The sequence below is a fragment of the Quercus suber genome, unplaced genomic scaffold (assembly GCF_002906115.3).
Source record: "Quercus suber isolate HL8 unplaced genomic scaffold, Cork oak 2.0 scaffold_357, whole genome shotgun sequence".
NCBI classification, from domain to species: domain Eukaryota; kingdom Viridiplantae; phylum Streptophyta; class Magnoliopsida; order Fagales; family Fagaceae; genus Quercus; species Quercus suber.
In genome coordinates, this window is record NW_027069809.1 from 596832 (window position 1) to 615728 (window position 18897).

At 33.2% G+C, this 18897-nt stretch overlaps 2 protein-coding genes across 2 annotated transcripts; both read left to right on the plus strand.

Moving 5' to 3' along the window:
- The first annotated feature begins 897 nt into the window (after window positions 1-897).
- LOC112032202 (pentatricopeptide repeat-containing protein At3g22470, mitochondrial) lies at window positions 898-7712 on the plus strand. Its single transcript, XM_065760201.1, is given in 8 exon segments — window positions 898-2470; window positions 2472-2970; window positions 2972-4262; window positions 4467-5584; window positions 5671-6022; window positions 6544-6616; window positions 6700-6880; window positions 7166-7712. Coding segments are annotated over 3 exon segments (1911 nt in total). The 5' UTR covers window positions 898-1348; the 3' UTR covers window positions 3262-4262; window positions 4467-5584; window positions 5671-6022; window positions 6544-6616; window positions 6700-6880; window positions 7166-7712.
- Window positions 7713-11464: 3752 nt separating this feature from the next.
- Window positions 11465-13891, plus strand: LOC112032217 (uncharacterized). The gene is made up of 4 exons (XM_024064988.2): window positions 11465-12093; window positions 12626-12808; window positions 12988-13229; window positions 13487-13891. The coding sequence occupies exons 1-4, from the start codon at window positions 11812-11814 to the stop codon at window positions 13734-13736; spliced, it is 957 nt and encodes a 318-aa protein (XP_023920756.1). The 5' UTR covers window positions 11465-11811; the 3' UTR covers window positions 13737-13891.
- The last annotated feature ends 5006 nt before the right edge of the window (window positions 13892-18897 follow it).

Here is an 18897-nt window from a genome sequence, read left to right on the forward strand (position 1 = left end):
TGACCCACCACCGATCTAGAGAGTTGCCGGAGAAGGAAGAACACGGAGACCCACCACCGATCTAGAAACCACCGCCGATCTCGAGACCCACCACTATCTAGATTTGGTACAACGCCGATCCTCTCCGATCATGGTACAACGCCGATCCTCTTCGATCGTGGTAGACGATCCTCTCCGATCGTGGTAGACGATCCAGCGCCGATCCTCTCCGATCATGGTAGACGATCCAACGCCGATCTAGAGAGTTGCCGAAGAGTGAAGACGTTGAGAAGAATCATAGAGCAAGAAGAAGAGAGAGCAGAAATAAAGAGAGAATTTCCCGGTTAAAATGAGAGAGGAGAGAGAAATGAGTGCATTAAATTTTTTTTTTTTTATTTTTTTATAACATTGAGCTACAGTACCATCTTACATTTGAGATGGTACTGTAGCAAAATCTCAAAAAAAAAAATTGACATATGACATATGCCCTCCCAGTTGCTGAGCAGTTTTGGGGCTTAAATGCCAAATATTCTTAAGATTTGGCATTTACAAGCCCCACTGCTGATGCTCTAAAATCTACCTTGAAAGTTTCATGACACCAATCTATTTTGAAGTTTGAACATCTTTTCAAGTTTAAAACATAATGCCAATAGTCTTATAACTAAATTGATATCTCTCTATGCACAAAATTCTTAAGAGAGGGAAAAAAGTTCAAGTTACGGAATTAGCAGCATATTATAAATATTTAAAAAATAAGTTTAAAATGTACCAGCAGAACTTAAATACACTTCTTTAAATATTGTAATTAAAATTTCTAATTAAACTCAAATATGTAATTATATAGATTAATAAACAATACAATTTTTTTATTATTATAATTTGATAGGTAGGAGATAAATGAGATTTGAATCATAAAATAAAAGTGCCAAAAATTATAGTACAACCAAAAAAACTATGATAATCTGATTGGTCTCTTTGTAGTCATGGCATGTCAAGAAGATTTTTGAATCACTTCTTGATGAGAAACCAAAATCACTTCATGATGGGGATACAGAGCAAACAAGATCCCCAGTACTGCCAAATAAACAAGAAACCCACAAGCATGGGCTTTGTTTTCTTTTCTAAGTTCTGATGAGAAACCAAAAATCTGCAGAAAGTGGCAGTGCCCAAAAGTGAAGGTTAGGTTAAAACCAAAAACCAAGGGGATTTTTTCCAGTTTCGCTCTCTGATTTGCCAACTCCATCACCACGATTTCTCCTTTTTCAAGTTCCGGAGCTCAGCCGAAACCAAAGCAGACCCGAATTGGTAGCTGCCTGAGTCAGTCATTGTGAACACCAAACTAGCTTTGCTTCTTCTTCTTCTCGAGGAAATGGGTAAATCAACATCCTCTCTTGTTTTTATATACAGTCATTTGATTATTAAAGGAAGCCTTCCATTTCATGCTTTTACTTATTCTACTAATAATATTAGCAGTAGAAGAGAAAATGCAAAAATCCCTAATCAGAATCCGAATCAGTTGTTGAAATCCGTGAGAGATCACTGCAAATGTGGAACCTTTATGAATCTTGATCATGCCTTAAGCCTGTTTGATAAAATGCTTCACATGCACCCTTTGCCTTCCATTGTCGATTTTAATCGCATGTTTGGTTCCATTGCAAGAATGAAGCATTACCCCGTAGTCATTACTCTAATTAGAGATATGGGATCCTTTGGAATTACTCCCGATGTTTGTACTCTCAATGTTTTGATTAATTGCTACTGCCATTTGAACCGGGTCAGTTTTGGGTTCTCTGTCTTAGCAACAATTTTGAAACTTGGTTATCAGCCTACCCAATCTACTCTAAACACTCTTCTTAAAGGTCTCTGTCTTCAAGGTAATGTATCTGGAGCTGTGAGGTTGGTAGAAGAAATGGAGAACAAAGGGTATCAACCTGATGTGATTACTGTTGGGACAATAGTAAACTGTCTGTGTAAGATTGGGGAGACTAGTGCAGCTATTAGGTTGCTAAGGACCGTAGAAAAAGGGAATTTTGAACCTAATGTGGTGCTCTATAACACAATCATTGACGGTTTATGTAAGGACAAATTGGTAACTGAGGCTTTGAACCTTTTATCTGAAATGATCAATGAAGGCATTCAGCCAACCGTTGTCACTTACAGTTGCTTAATTCAAGGACTATGCAATTTTGGCCGGTGGAGGGAGGCTGCTACTTTGTTGAATGAGATGACCGTTGTCACTTACAGTTGCTTAATTCAAGGACCATGCAATTTTGGCCGGTGGAGGGAGGCTGCTACTTTGTTGAATGAGATGACGCAAAGGAAGATCATTCCAGATATGTACACCTTTAGCATTTTGGTGGACACACTTTGCAAGGAAGGGATGTTGACAGAGGCGAAAGAAATTTTTACTGAAATGATTCTAAGAGGCATTGAGCCTAACTCCGTCACTTATAACTCTTTGATTGATGGTTACTGTTTGCAAAACAAAATGGATGATGCTATCAAAGGATGATGCTATCAAAGGATTTAATACGATGGTTGAGAGGGGTTGTTCACTTGATGTGATTAGCTATAACATATTGATAAATGGATATTGCAAAGGTAAAAAAATTGACGAGGCAATGCGTCTCTTTCATGAAATGTCCAACAAAGGAATGATTCCTAATGTTGTGACTTACAACACTCTTATAGGTGGCTTTTGCCAAGTAAAGAGACCCCAAGCTGCACTTGAGCTATTCCATAACATGCAAGCTTTTGGCCAACATCAAAATCCCAAGACCTATGCCAACTTGTTAGATGGCCTTCTTAAGAATAAACAAATAGCTGAGGCAATGGCATTGTTTCAAGTGATACAAGACAAAAGGCTGAAGCATAATACTTTGATTTATTACAACATCTTGATTGATGGTTTTTGTAATGTCAGGAAGCTTACAACTGCAAGAGAACTCTCCCTACCAAAGGATTGCAACCTGATGTTCCAACTTACAATATTATGATAAGGGGCTATGCCAAGAGGGACTAATAGATGAAGCATGTGAGTTGCTTGAGAAAATGGATGGGAATGGTTGCTCTCCCAACGATCACACATATAACAAAATTATCCAAGGGTTACTGCAACATAATGAGACATCAAAGGCGACGAAATATCTCCAAATAATGGTTGACAAGGGATTTTCAGCAGATGCAACCACTGCAAGCATAGTAGTTGACATGCTGTCATCTAATCAAGTGGATAAGAACACTCAAGAATTTCTTCATGCCTCCCTCCCTCCCAATAGATAAAGCCATCTCTATAATGGAGTTAGTTTATTGTTTTACTTTGTACTGTAATCATATTGACATATTGATAATGATTAAGGACCGACTGGGTATATTTGTTTCAAGTTTTTCTTTTATATGGTGATATTTCTTTTCTTGTATTGGTGCTAGGTTGTTTTTTTCTAAACCAATTTTTTTTTTCTTTTTATCTTGCCTTGAAAATATGTTGAGCACTAGTGTTGTTAATTTTGGGATAATTATCTTGAGCTTCAGTTGATGCAACATAGCAAACATGGAATTAATTTTATTTATTTATGAAATGACAGAATAGTTTGTTTACAGTTGGTGATGCTCATGTGGAAATTTGGGTGTTTGTGATAGGTCAACTGAATATCAATCAAAGACCATTGATACTAGTAGATTTTCCTTACTTAGTAGTTAATATTAGAGATTATCTTCTTTCTACCTCAACTAATATTCTGATCTTTGATGGATTTGGCATACCTGCAATCCCCTTGTTACTATTACTAGCCTCATATGCAGAGCTTTCCTTTTCTCCTAAATTTGTAAAAAATAGTTAGGTTATACATTCAACCTATATCATTCTTTGTTAAACATAGATGATTTCTACCCTCTCTTGCCCCCAATTCCTCATTGGTGAATAATACCCTTCAAACTTACGTGTTGTAACAGTGTAGTGCTTGTTGTCTACATTTAAAGGATCCTGTTTTTGATGTAAATCTAAATTCTCATTCATCAATCTCTGTTGCTGTTATATTTTTTTTCTAGAAAGAGTGGCCGGCTGATTTTGCAGTTTTGAACAGTTGCTATTTGTGGATTTTGGATTCTTTCATTGTCAAGTAATTTTGCTGTTAGTTGTGTTTTAGATTTCGGAGTTTGCTATTCTTTATCTAAATACTGTCGGAAGGCTTCAGGGAATAAGACAATAAGTCCTCAAATTTTTTTGTGATGATGCAGACAGAGAATATAACTTGAAACTTGGAAATTCCTTTAACATTCTTTCAGTAAGGCACTTCACATATTGCCTTTTGTTTTTAGTTGTTATGCTTGGACTTCTAAAATAGTAATCATTCAATGTTTTCTTATTCTTTTTCCTACTTGATCAATAGCATGAAACATCAAGATTTGATATCCTTGGAAGCTTTCATTCACCTCCTTATTCATTTATAAGTGATTACATGATGTGAAACTTGCATTCTTGACTCTAGGGAAATGAAGCAGGGTTTCTGATTATTGTGAGAAAAAAGAAAGGCTCCTTGAAGATTGTTTGGGTAGGCCCTATTCCAAACACTTACCAAGTATGTGGTCTCTGTTTTAAATTATTACTCTGTTGTAATTGGGTTACAGATGTATTTGTGATTTGTGAAGGTTGTTTGGGTATTAGGGTTTTACAAATGAGAATGGTAACACTTCGAACAGAGGTTGGTTTTTCTTTTAAATGCATTATTGGTTCTGGCTACTAGATTAATTTCAATTTTAATTAATAAATGGTTTGATTGTGGTGATAGAGGCCACTTATTAGTTATTGAAACAGACCATGGTTCAAAAATTCGAAAATGATAATTGAAACAGATATGGGGTAATACTCTAGTAAATTCCAAAATGATCTCCAAGCTAGTTCAACTTGTGTCTCAACTGAAGGGGTTTTTCACTACTTTATATGTCATCTTGTGAAAACAAACACGCCAAATAGAGTTTTTGTTATGGAAATAAAATTAGAGTGGAATGATGAAGATATTAGTTTGGGTTCCTTATATATAGCATAGTTTTATGATTTTTATTTTTTATTTTTTATAAGAGCATAGTTTTATGATTATTCTTACCTTGTTGTGTCAAAGCTTATTTCATAGTATATTCTCATGGGAAAGCCAAAGCATGCCATATTCCAAACTAGTCTAGTGCCTTATGGTTTGGCTTGGAGACTATAATCAGAACTGTTGTAGATCTTGATTCTCTTCGTTATCCGTCAAACTAAGCTCTTCACAATCCGTAATTACCAGGTTCATTAGGGCAGTTGGGTGTTTGATACTACCTTCTCTGACAAGCAGGTATGCTTTATTGTAACACCCAAAAACCTGAGGCTGATTATGTCCCTTATACCTTTGGGTAACCGTTCAAGAAAGATTGCTGCAACCTCTAAGCTGTAAAGTTTGCAAACTGTGCAGCATGCAAATAGAATCTGGAAGTTGCTTGATTTTGCGATTTTCGTATAGGTCGAGATATCTCAAATGTTTCAAAGTTCCAATAGAATTTGGCAACACCTCAAAGGATGAATTTCTTAAATCAAGCATCCGCAAGTACTTAAATCTTTAGATGCATGCTTCAAGTAAGGACGTGGGTTTCTCTGTTTTGAACTTTGCTCAACTTCTCTTATTGTGTTGTAATTTCTTGCCCATTCTCCAAAATTGACAGATCACAAACTTCTACAGCAAGGGTAGACTTCTCGGTCACTACCGAACACTCACCTTTGGCAATCGAGAGTGCAAGCTCATGGACAAGATCATGCATTTTAAAGATATAATGCGAGATATCTTTTTGTTCAACATCTTGAAAGAACGATCTCGACAACAACTCTTGATACACAAGTCACCAACATCTTCCAACTCTTGACTTTCATTGGCAGGGAATTGAAGAATTCCATGTGCCAACCAAAATCGAATCAACAAATCATTATCGAATTGAAAATCCTTTGGGAAAACAAAACAATATGCAAAACATTGCTTCAAGTGAAATGGAAATTGGTTGTAACTAAGCTTCAACGCGGGTAAGATGTCACCTTCCTTTTGTTTTAAATGCCATATCTTGTTATCTCTAATAGATATCCAGTCATGTTCATCAACTTTTGAATAAAGTAGGTCAGCTAAAGTACTCACTGCCAATGGAACTCCTTTACATTTTTTTGACAAATTCTCTTCCAATTTAAGAGATTTGGATATTGATTTTCTTATCTTACCTTAAATGCCAATTTCACAAACAAAGACATAGAGTCCTCTTTGGGTAGACCTTTTAGATTGTATGTATTAGTACTAGTGGTGTCCATAATAGTAGCAACAGAGCTATTCCTTGTTGTCACTGAGAATTTACTTCCTTTACAACCACCAAGCAACAAATACATTAACTGTGCTTCACTACAAAGCTACCCATCTTCTGTTTGGCAGAGACAGCATAATACCTTAATTTTCCAATCTTACTATGTGTACACCTAGTGCCTTGTAATAAATAGCATCTGCGTTCTCTACTTATCAAAAAATAAAAATAAATAACATATGTGTTCTCTGTTTGCAGAGATGATCCTGAACTTGACAAAATGCTGAGGTAGAGAATAAGAGATGGTGATCCCATGGAACATTTGGTGAAGGCAAGTAATTGACTTGCTTATTTTTATTCGTTGAAATCAAAGAATTTAATACTAATTTGACATATCTCTTTGACATAGTGCAGAAAAAGCGCCCTGAACTAGTTCTCCCAAACCTAGGGGATAATCAGAAAATGAAGGAATCAAGGTTTGTTGTTCCTCAGGACATTCCTGATCACAGCTGGTTAAAATGAAGATTAGATGCTGCTCCAAATAGATATGGTATAAAACCAGGAAGACATTGGGATGGAGTTGACCGTAGTACTGGTTAGTTCATTTCCATCATCCTTTAGTTAGATGTTTCTTTATTTTTCTCAATAAGCTATGGATCTTGCCTTAGCATCTTCCTGTGTGCCATGATGTGGCGATTCCAATCATTTGATAATTTCCCATTATAGTGAACTTGTGTGTGTGAGAGAGAGAGAGAGAGAGAGAGAGAGAGATCATTGACCACAGGAAGATACTTATGTACTAACGAAGCAAAAAAATTATTTTGAAAAGTGTGTTTAGCAATCAGAAGTGATTAATTTTTGTTGTTTTACCTCTTGTAAGATTTGAGAAAGGATTGTTCAAAAGGATGAATTAGAAACGAGCTACAGAAACAGAAGCATATCTTTGGTCTGTCTCCAATATGTGACTTGAAGTGTATGGATTAAGAAGATGCAATATGCTTTTTATGTGTTTCTGGAAAAGACACCAAGGATTCTCGGCGCCAACTGAAAATATGTTCCATAAATTAATTGGTGGCGGTAGTGTGCAGTTGAGCTTCCTTTACTGCTCAATAGCAGCAGCTGTTTCCTTTGCAATTGAAATTCTGTACTCATGGTGCTTGGTTGTAGAATTCCAACTCTGCAGAGATGCTGTAACAATCCAGGTAATTTTTGTTGCTTGGCTGCGGATTAAACCGCATTTTTATAGCATGTAGCCATAACGGTTTTATGCTTTGTGTGTTGGGATATCTCTTGTTACGATGTTGTAAAGAAACATAGTCCTGGCATGTGACCATAATGATCTTTTAGAATGTCAGATGGCCTTATTGAAAGATCTGAAAACCTTTTTTTTGGCTAAAAGGTCTTTAAAGTAACTGAATTTTTTTTAATAGCTTTTTTATATTTTTCACGAAAGTGGTATTAAAATTTTCCTTAAATGGTTCATTAATAAATGTCCTAAGGACACATGTTAAATTTAATTAGATTCTCAATTTTGCGTCATGTGTCTCATTTCATTTTTAATTTTGTGTCAAATGAATTATTGAGTGTAAAAATCGAAGAGTCCAAATCCAATTGGATTCTAAATTTGATTTCAATTGGATTTTACTTTTCCAGCATGTGTCCATCTAAATTTTTTAATTTCATAGCAAGTGAATTATTGGTTGCAAAAATTGAAAAGTCTAAAACTAATTAAATTCTAAATCATATACTCCCTCTGTTCCAATTTATTTGTCCTATTTGAAAAGTCAAACTTTTTATGAGAACATCATTTATTGTTTTGTTTGCCTTATAAAAATTTATAAGTTTACAAAACTATCCTTAAATAAATTTATTAGCTCTTTTATAAAAGAGTTATTTTTAATGAGGCAACTAAAAATGTGTCCCAATTAGATAGATTTTTTTAAATATTTGTTAGTTTTCTTTTCAAATAGTTTTGAAAATAAAGTGAGGGTATAAGAGGAATATTAGTAAATTAATGACTCTTATTTTTAGAAATAGGATAATATTTTAGACATCCCAAAATGGAATAGAAGACAAACAAATTAGGACAGAAGGAGTATATATTACACACACACACAAATATATATATTGCATATTTGAACATCTTCTAAAAAACATGTATATTTTGAACTGTATAATTGTAACCGTTTTTAATTATATTCGTGCATATGCACGGGGCTACATACTAGTATATAATAATAGGTGAAACTGAAAGAAACTCAAATTATAATTCCAAATTAGAGTTCCAATTTTGCGCCATGTGTCCTAAATTATTTATTCTCAAAGAGTTTTATTTCTTAATTTTAGAATCAAATGTCGGACCACATTATAAGTATTCATCTAAGTGAGTTATTAAATGTTTGTTTGGAATTCGCTTATTTTGTAGAAATTGAAAACATTTTGCTGAAAGTATTATAAATAGAGGTAAAAGTTAACTGAAAGAGTACAGTGAAATTCATTAATAATACCAAAAAATGCAATGGAACCCACAAATAGTAGCAAAAATAAGCTGAATAGTAAAATAAACTGGCAAAAATAATCTTTGCCAAACGAACACTAAGTACAAAAACCAAATAGTTTAGAATAAATGAATCGTAAAAAAAATAAAAAATAAAAAAAAAGGTGCTTCACAATAATATATATAAAAAAAAAAAGTACAATTTACATTTTATACCTAATAATATTTTTACAAAAAATTTTAAAGAGTTGACAAAATATAAAAATGACTATCAATAGTATTTCAATTATATTATGTATCTTATTGCATATCTTTAAGTGTATCTATGCATATGCATAGGATTATAAGCTAGTTGTATATAATACGTACTTTTAAAATAAAATAAATTTTTTTTTAAGTGTTATGGTGATTTGAACAAAAAATTCACTGAGGCTATAAAAAGTCCATACTGGTATTTAAGTATATCCATACATATACGTAAGGTTATAAACTAGTTGTATATAGAACGTACTTTTAAAATAAAATAATTTTTTTTTTAAAAGTGTTATGGTGATTTGAACAAAAATATTCACTGAGGCTATAAAAAGCCCATGCTGGTATTTAATATTTCTGGATTTTGGGCCCATGTGTACAGTGTACGTGGATTGAATTTTCATGGCCCAAAAGAAGCCAATAGTCGGCTTTGGAAATTTGTGATTGATCAATGAATACACCATGAATATGATAAATTATGCGTGAGAAGCCAAAAGGAGAATATATATCATTAAATTGAAAGGATATGCCAAGAGCTAAATGTTTTTCTTTTGAGAAAGCCAAGAGCTAAATGTAGTTGCTAATGAGGTTCAAGTCAAGAGCCTTAGAATTTAATTGGTTGTCACCTCTTAGTATTTTTCAACTGAGACATCTTATAATCAAATCCCCTATCTCTTAACCATTGAATTATAATTTTTTTTTAAACGCTTGAATAAACCAATGATAACTAATGGCATCATTTGGTGTCTCATATATGTGATATGAACTCCACCTTTTCCTTTCCTATTATCTACTGTATTAAAATAAAATTTAAAAAAAGTGCTTAAATAATTAAACCTTCACCTTCACCTCCACCCTTTAGCAGCAAATGAAGTGAATTGAATTCTTTTACAAAAAAGGGAGCCTCCATTTATACTTTTGAAGTTTGGTTACCTGTGCCCAAATTACTATTGGACCTCATTATTAGACAAAAAGTGCTTTCCGAATAATTGTCAATTAATACTCATGCAACAAAATGTTGTTAAGGACCATTTCTCAAACATTTGAAAATGTGCCAAAAAAGGGACCTAGCAAAAATGTCTTAAAATCTATATAGCCTATGAGCCTATCACATGCCATTGATTGATGGGTGTTTAAATGATTTGGATTTAAGGGCATTGAAGGTTTGTTACCAATAGTCCTGAACAGAATGGTTTCTATATACCATGAATGAATTCATGATCATCTAAACAGTCTGTATCAACTATCCAACTGATCATGATATAATCGGTGCAATTAATAATGACAATCTCTAGGCATCGTGTTGTCTGTACTGCTAAACATGGACCACTTCTCTTTGCAATGAATGATAAATACAACTCATTCTTTGCTGTTGAAACTAGAGGTCTAGTAAGCCAAACTAGAATCATCTTCATTATAGCTAAACACAACTTTATCTTGGTTTCACTATTGGAATCTCAGAATTTGAATAGTAGGCTTTTCAATGCAATATTGTTGAAGAAAATAATGAAGCAAATTTCACCGTGGAAACTCTTCGAATTCATGTCCTTAGTATAGGTTAAAAATACAACTCATTCTTTGCTGTTGAATCTAGAGGTCTAAGCCAAACTAGAATCAACTTCATTATTGTTAAACTGAACTTTATCTTGGTTTCACTTTTGAAATTTGAATAGTAGGCTTTTCAATGCAATATTGTTGAAGAAAATAACGAAGCAAATTTCACCATGGAAACTCTTTCAATTCATGTCCTTAGTATATGTTAAAAAAACAACTCATTCTTTAATGTTGAATCTAAAGGTCTAAGCCAAACTAGAATAAACTTCATTATAGTTAAACATACTTTATCTTGGTTTCACTCTTGGAATTTGAATAATAGGCTTCTCAATGCAATATATAGTTGAAGAAATAATGAAGCAAATTTCACCATGGAAACTCTTTGAATTCATGTCCTTAGTATATGTTAAAAATACAACTCATTCTTTGCTTTTGAATCTAGAGGTCTAAGCCAAACTAGAATCATCTTCATCATAGTTAAACACAACTTTATCTTGGTTTCACTATTGGAATTTGAATAGTAGGCTTCTCAATGCAATATTGTTGAAGAAATAATGAAGCAAATTTCACTATGGAGACTTTTTGAATTCATGTCCTTAGTATATGTTAAAAAAAAAAAACTCATTCTTTGCTGTTGAATCTAGAGGTCTAAGCCAAACTAGAATCAACTTCATTATAGTTAAACTCACTTTATCTTGGTTTCACTCTTGGAATTTGAATAGTAGGCTTCTCAATGCAATATATAGTTGAAGAAATAATGAAGCAAATTTCACTATGGAGACTCATTGAATTCATGTGCTTGTATATGCTAAAAAAAAAAACTGAGTAGATGACAAATTTCACTTTATTTTCCACAGCTTAAGCTTTATTGAATGGACAAAAGGTAGGCCAGTCAAACAAAAATAACCTGGTCAGTAAGTAGTACAACTTTGTTAATAGAAATTGAATAACTTTCAGTTTAGTATAAGAGATTTTATTTTTCTGAGCTATTAACTGCTTAATTTAAAGAATTTATCCCAACCCCACAAAATATATTTAGGTACATGACGTGACAAGTTGCTAACTGAATCTAACCAATTACTTATAAAAAAAGACAGACGTGATTGACTATTCCAATGAACTAAGTCTAAGTCACCAATATTGAAAATTCATCTGCCACAGTAATGAGATAAGAATTTAAACAATCAAATGAAACTAGTGGAAAAACAAAAGAGGAAGAAACCATGAGTGACATTAAGCATCAAAGGCTGCAAACTAATGGAATTTGGATGCACATAGCAGAGAAAGGGCAAGGCCCTCTTGTTCTCCTTATTCATGGCTTTCCTGAGCTGTGGTCTTCATGGACTTACCAGATAAACCACTTGGCTGAACATGGTTACCATGTGGTTGCACCAGACATGAGAGGCTATGGTGACTCAGATTGTCCCCTGGACCCAGCCTCATACACAGCTTTCCATCTTGTTGGGGACTTAATTGGCCTTTTGGACCAGCTTGGAGAAGAAAAGGTACTGTCCCTAACATTGCCAAAATGTCCTTGGCATTTTGATGCACATATTGAATTCAATACAGAAAATTGTACAAATTTTGGTAGTTTTTTTTTTCCCCTGAAGTGTAAATAATGTTATTTAACTTGAAACTATATCCTTAAAAAGGGGGACAGATGTCACAGGGCCATAAGTCCAATGCCTAATCGAACGAGGATCCTCTCAATTTCAAGTGAAATGGAGTAAATTTTGATATAGTTAGAAGGGTATCATGAAAATAATTAATTGTGTGGCCAAGTTTTGTTAGGCCATAATAACTTTATTTCCTAACTCCTGCCTGCCTTGGCTAAAAGCCTAAAACGATGCTCTACCAAAACAAAGAGTTGGAATACTTAAAAACATAAATTGTACCCCATTTTGTATTGAGAACATGAAAGCTATTTACATTTTGCATACATACATTCTTTACTATTTTATTCTTACATACATTCAATTTCTTCACTGGTGTTAGAAATATTTACATTTTGCATTTAAAAAATGTATTCTTGAACAGGCATTTGTGGTGGGGCATGACTGGGGTGCAAAAATTGCTTGGGACCTTTGCCTCTTCAGACCAGATAGAGTCAAAGCACTTGTTAACTTAGGGGTCCCATACCGGCCACGCTCAATCGAATTCAAACCTACTGAGTTCATGTCCAAAAAATTTGGAGAAGGATTCTACATTTCTCAATTTCAGGTAAAAAATGCCAAGAACTATTTTTCGTTATGTACGAAAAAATATATATCAATTCTGTTAGCGATGTTAGAATAATAGTTACATGATTAAATTCTGTCTTTACTATTAATTTAAGCTTTTGGGGTGACCGGTACAATATAAAGTATCATGTAAAATTGTTGGCTTTTACAATATTGCAGGAGCTAGGAAGAGCGGAAAAATCATTTTCTACATATGACTGTTTAACAGTGTTGAAGAAATTTTTATTGGTCAATGGTCCAGAACATCTAGCGGCTCCTCCTGGTGTTGAGATCATAGATTTTCTTGAAACCCCATCTTCTTTACCTCCATGGATTTTTGAGGAAGAGCTTCAACTTTGTGCTAACAAGTTCCAAAAATCAGGTTTCACTGGGGCCTTAAACTACTACCGTGTCATGGACTTGTAAGTTCACATTCAATCTTAGGTTCAAATCACATAAAAACAACAACAACCAAGTCTTAGTACTAAAATTTTGGAGTCAGTTATGAATCCTTAACTAATTACTAATTAGTCACAGTGAGTCATATGTATTCTTTTTTATCATTCTATTCTATCTGAAGTCATTTATTAACAAAATAAAAATACACCATTGTATATCAATCTTATGGCTAAGATATTTTGCTTGTGTTGCTAAATTGTGATGCCATAAATATATGTAGGAACTGGGAGCTTCTTGGACCATGGCAGGGAGCCAAAATCACAGTTCCAACAAAATTTATAGTTGGGGACAAGGATGTGGGATTTCATTCATTTGGGACCAAGGATTATGTAGAGGGAGAGGAATTTAAAACCCTTGTGCCTAACCTTAAAGTGGTCATCATTGATGGGCACCATTATATCCAGCAGGAGAAAGCTGAACAAGTTACTAATGAAATCCTATCCTTTTTCAATGACGAGTCTCTTGCTTAATCAATAATTTATTTGTATGTCACAAACTGAGGAAAAACTTAAGTAATAGATAGTGATACTATTTCTTGTTAAGGTTGGGACTTGGTGAATGTGTTGACATGTACTGTGTTTTGTTCCTATATTATTATAATACGTGCTGATGACTCCATTTTTAATGGTAAAGGCCTGCAATTTTTTGTGACTAATGACTAGCTATATGCACAAAAATTGTGTTATGATGATTACTCAGTGGAGGTTGGCAAATTACAGTGAAGTATATAACTATATACTAATAGATGTGGTTACCACCTAGCTGCTATGAGTGTCCAAATTTGATCTCTTTTTTGTATTTTCCAGCATTGTCTGGAATCTAAGTATTATGATTATTTATAAGACATCCAACAAATCTCTACTTTTATAATTGTATATAATACGTACTTTTAAAATAAAATAAATTCTTTTGAAAAAAAGTGTTATGGTGATTTGAACAAAAATATTCACTGAGGCTATAAAAAGCCCATACTGATATTTAATATTTCCGGATTTTGGGCCCATGTGTACGTGGATAAAATTTTCACGGCACAAAAGAGGCCAATAGTTGGCTTTGAAAATTTGTGATTGGTCAATGAATACACCACGAATATGAAAGGATATGCCAAGAGCTAAATGATTTTTTTTTTTTTTTTTGTTGAGAAAGCCAAGAGCTAATTGTAGTTGCTAATTGGTGATTTCCATGGTTTCTTTTAGAATTCATCTTTCACACACCACCAGTGAGTGTTAGTGAAAAAATAACCCAATAAATACCTATTATACTATTATAGGAGAGAGTAAAACTGGCATATTGCCCACAATTTAGTGATTTACATGCTATATAACCATGAAAGTTTATTACACCAGTGATGGCCATCATTTCTTAAAGAGTTCATATTTACTGCACCAGTAATGGAAATGGGTTTTAATTTATTTGGCCTATTTTAATTTCGTGTTCAGTCTCATACATTTCTTTCTTTAATATATGAATTCAAGGTTGAAACTATTTAATGGGACATTTCCAAATTATCACATTATTAATAAATTGATAGGATTTCATTTGACTCAATGGTCTAATTTTTTTTCCCAAAAAGTAATTTTTGCACCAAGCAAAGGTATCATAAATCTACCCTATAAAGTTTCATGACACCATTCTATTTTGAAGTATGAACACCTTTTCAAGTTTAAAACATAATGGCAAGGGCTTTATAATTGAATTGGCATTTCTCTATACACAAAATACTTGAGAGTCTAAGGGCAAAAAAGTTCAAGTTACGGAATTAGCAGCATATTGTAACTATCTAAAAAATAAGTTTAAAACATAACGGCAGAATTTAAATACACTTCTTTAAATATTGCAATTAAATTTTCTAATTAAACTCAAATATGTAATTATATAGATTAATAAACAATTCGATTATTTTATTATTATAATTTGATAGTTACAAGTGCGAGTTGAATCATAAATAACTCCGATAAAAACATATAAAGGTATAAATTAGTTAACCTTCAAGACTATTGGACGTATGATTCAATTTAATTGTTGTTATAGGCCAATTTGATAGCTTATATCAATTTAATCAACACAGCAAACATCAATTGAGAAATTGTAAATAAGTTTTTATACATAACATAAATTCAAGCATCTCTTTTGTATCAACATGACAACATCCCCTATAAGAAAATTGAGAGAGACAACCAAAAATTATAGTACAACCAAAAAAACTATGATAATCTGATTGGTCTCTTTGTAGTCGTGGCATGTCAAGAAGATTTTTGAATCACTTCATGATGAGAAACTAAAATCACTTCATGATGGGGATACAGAGCAAACAAGATCCCCAGGACTACCAAATAAACAAGAAACCCATAAGCATGGGCTTTGTTTTCTTTTCTAAGTTCTGATGAGAAACCAAAAATCTGCAGAAAGTGGCAGTGCCCAAAAGTGAAGGTTAGGTTAAAACCAAAAACCAAAGCTCAATGTAAAGACAAAAAAGCCTCCGAGACTTTGCTTCCACTGTGGGTCCCACCCATTAGCCATTATCAATTGGGTCCCATCCATGTCACAGGTGACATCAAAAACCAATGGAACTGATCCCCACACACACACTCATCTTAACCCCATTGGGAATCAGTTCCAATAGTTTGATTCTAAAGCTAAATTTGGGACCCACCTTCCATACCCACAAGTTTAATCACTGATCAAGAGTCAAGACAAACCCCCACTAATCATTTGATCATGACCACACACGTGTCATTTAAGCCTTATCTATGGCCCACTTTTCTTCTTTCTTTTTTTTGCCTGCTTGTCAACGGGCTAAACCAAAAATTTTCCCCTTGATTAAAACTATATATTAGTAAATTTATTATACAGTGATTACCGGATAATCAGTATATAAATTGGGTTTCGTACAGTTGGCAATTTCACCTATTATTTGTTAATTAATATAATGAATTGGTTGAATTTTTTTTTTTTGAGAAATGAATTGGTTGAATTAAAAACCCACTTATATGTTTCAAAATAATGTACATAGTTTATATATATTCATATAAAATCAGAATTTTAAATTGTAGGTGGATTGTATTTTGGTTTTTATGCAGGGTCTAATGCCGGCGGGGCCTTTCCCATTGGCCATTGGCCCCATAAAATTTTAATTATTATTACTAATAATTAATTTTTAATTCTAGACTTTTGCGTACAAGACTCACTCAACCAACAGACAATATGTTTAAGCTAATCGATATAGGCACTCCTATCATGGCAAACATTTAAAAATAAAAAATAAAATGGTACTGATGTACTATCATCTTTCATGGCATACCTTTTTTTGATGAGAATACTAGTACAGTCGTACAGACTTAATCAATTGTAGAAGATAGCTCATATGTAGATTTAAGAGTATATGAATACCTGGAAGTCGAACAATTATTGTAGCTCTGTTCCACAACTCATTCACAAAACCACTCATTTAGCCATTGAATTCTTCTACTCTGCATATTCTTTAAAACATTAAAAAAATTATATTACCGAAAAAACATATTTTGGCAATCTTCCTTATAGTCTTTTATCACTTTAAACACGGATAGGAGTTCTTTTAGTAATTCAGGTAGAGCTGGTAGAGGGGAGATCTTTAGTAATTTTAATGGGTTTTGGTTAAAAGATTTTTCTATTCACCTAGTAACAAGTAACAACTACCAATAACGTAGCAGAATTAGAAAACTGTTCATTTTGGTTTAAATCTGGCTTGAAATCTAGGGTTTACACATATTAATTTACAAATAGATTCTATTTGGTTATGCAATGGCTGACACATGGGGTCCGTTTGGATAGCACTTATTGTTGCTGAAAGTTGATAAAAACTGATTGTTGCTGAAAACACTGTAGCAAAATAATTTTTAAATGTGTGAATAGTATTGTGGGACCCACTTTTAATATTAAATATTGCGTGAACAGTACATGCACAGTGATTTTTTTCTCTCAAAAGTCAACAAAACCGACAAAAAAAGAACTTGCGTTTTCAGACCTGCGTTTCCTCTCCAGCTAGTGTGCGTGGGTCCCCCAGTGCAAAACGTGGAACGCTGAATTAAATAACTAACCGTGCTATCCAAACCGGGTCATGATGGTGCTTATGTGCCACAACTTTATGTTTTAATTAATAATTGCCGGTCCCTTATCACTCGTGAGTGAATCATCCTTCCTGCTCACATATATTGGAAAGCTAATGGAGTGGCTAATGGACTAGCTAAAATGAGAAGCTTGCAAATGAATAGAATTTTTGTATATGAGTCTTGCCCGAGTTTTGTGTATACAAAATATCTCAGGGATGTTTGTCAAATTGACACTATTAGAAAGTGCTATGTAACAAACTATTTACTCTCTTAAACCATCTATTTGAATAAATAAAACTTTCCCTTTGTACCAAATATATATATATATATATTGTGTGTGTGTGTGTGTGTTAGGCTTTGTAACTATTATTTAAGAATAATTTTTTCTGAAATTGTTACTCAAAATGTTGTTTTGTTGTTTTGAGAGGACTGGGAACATCAAAATTGCATTTCCTAAAAGTGTTTTATATTTTTAGTTTAAGAAAAATAGACAATCGAAAATATTTTAATTGTAAGTTTTCTCTATTATTTTTTGAAATAAAAAATTAGAGAAATTATTTGCTAAAAAACAAAATCAAACATTCCTATGGTGTTATAGACTTATAGTGATGTTTGGTTGTTTTCTCAATCGTCATACTTATACTACTGGGCAATAATTGAAAAAGATTTGTGAGATTGAAGATTTTAATTTTAATTACAACATATCCACTGCATAGGGTCTGTTTGAATATCGCTTATTTTGTTGAAAACTAAAAACTTATTACTGAAAATACTGTAACAAAATAATTTTTAAAATGCAAGTCATTGTATCAAACTTATTGCTGCATTTTTCACAAGTTGGCTGGTCTGTGAACAGAGCTGTGGACCCAGATTTAAACTGCAAAACACAAAAACGCGTTAAGCAAACGCACGCACAGTCTACATTTGAGAAAATAATCAGAACCCAAATAAATTAAAGCATAAATAAACAATTATATTATTTATAATTTCTTAAAACTTTTGATAGTTGAGTTTTAATAGTGTTGATACCCATTTTCGCGACACATTTTTTACAAAAACGTGGAACGCTGAATTAAATAACTAACCGTGCTATCCAAACCGGGTCATGATGGTGCTTATGTGCCACAACTTTATGTTTTAATTAATAATTGCCGGTCCCTTATCACTCGTGAGTGAATCATCCTTCCTGCTCACATATACTGGAAAGCTAATGGAGTGGCTAATGGACTAGCTAAAATGAGAAGCTTGCAAATGAATAGAATTTTTGTATATGAGTCTTGCCCGAGTTTTGTGTATACAAAATATCTCAGGGATGTTTGTCAAATTGACACTATTAGAAAGTGCTATGTAACAAACTATTTACTCTCTTAAACCATCTATTTGAATAAATAAAACTTTCCCTTTGTACCAAATATATATATATATATATTGTGTGTGTGTGTGTGTGTTAGGCTTTGTAACTATTATTTAAGAATAATTTTTTCTGAAATTGTTACTCAAAATGTTGTTTTGTTGTTTTGAGAGGACTGGGAACATCAAAATT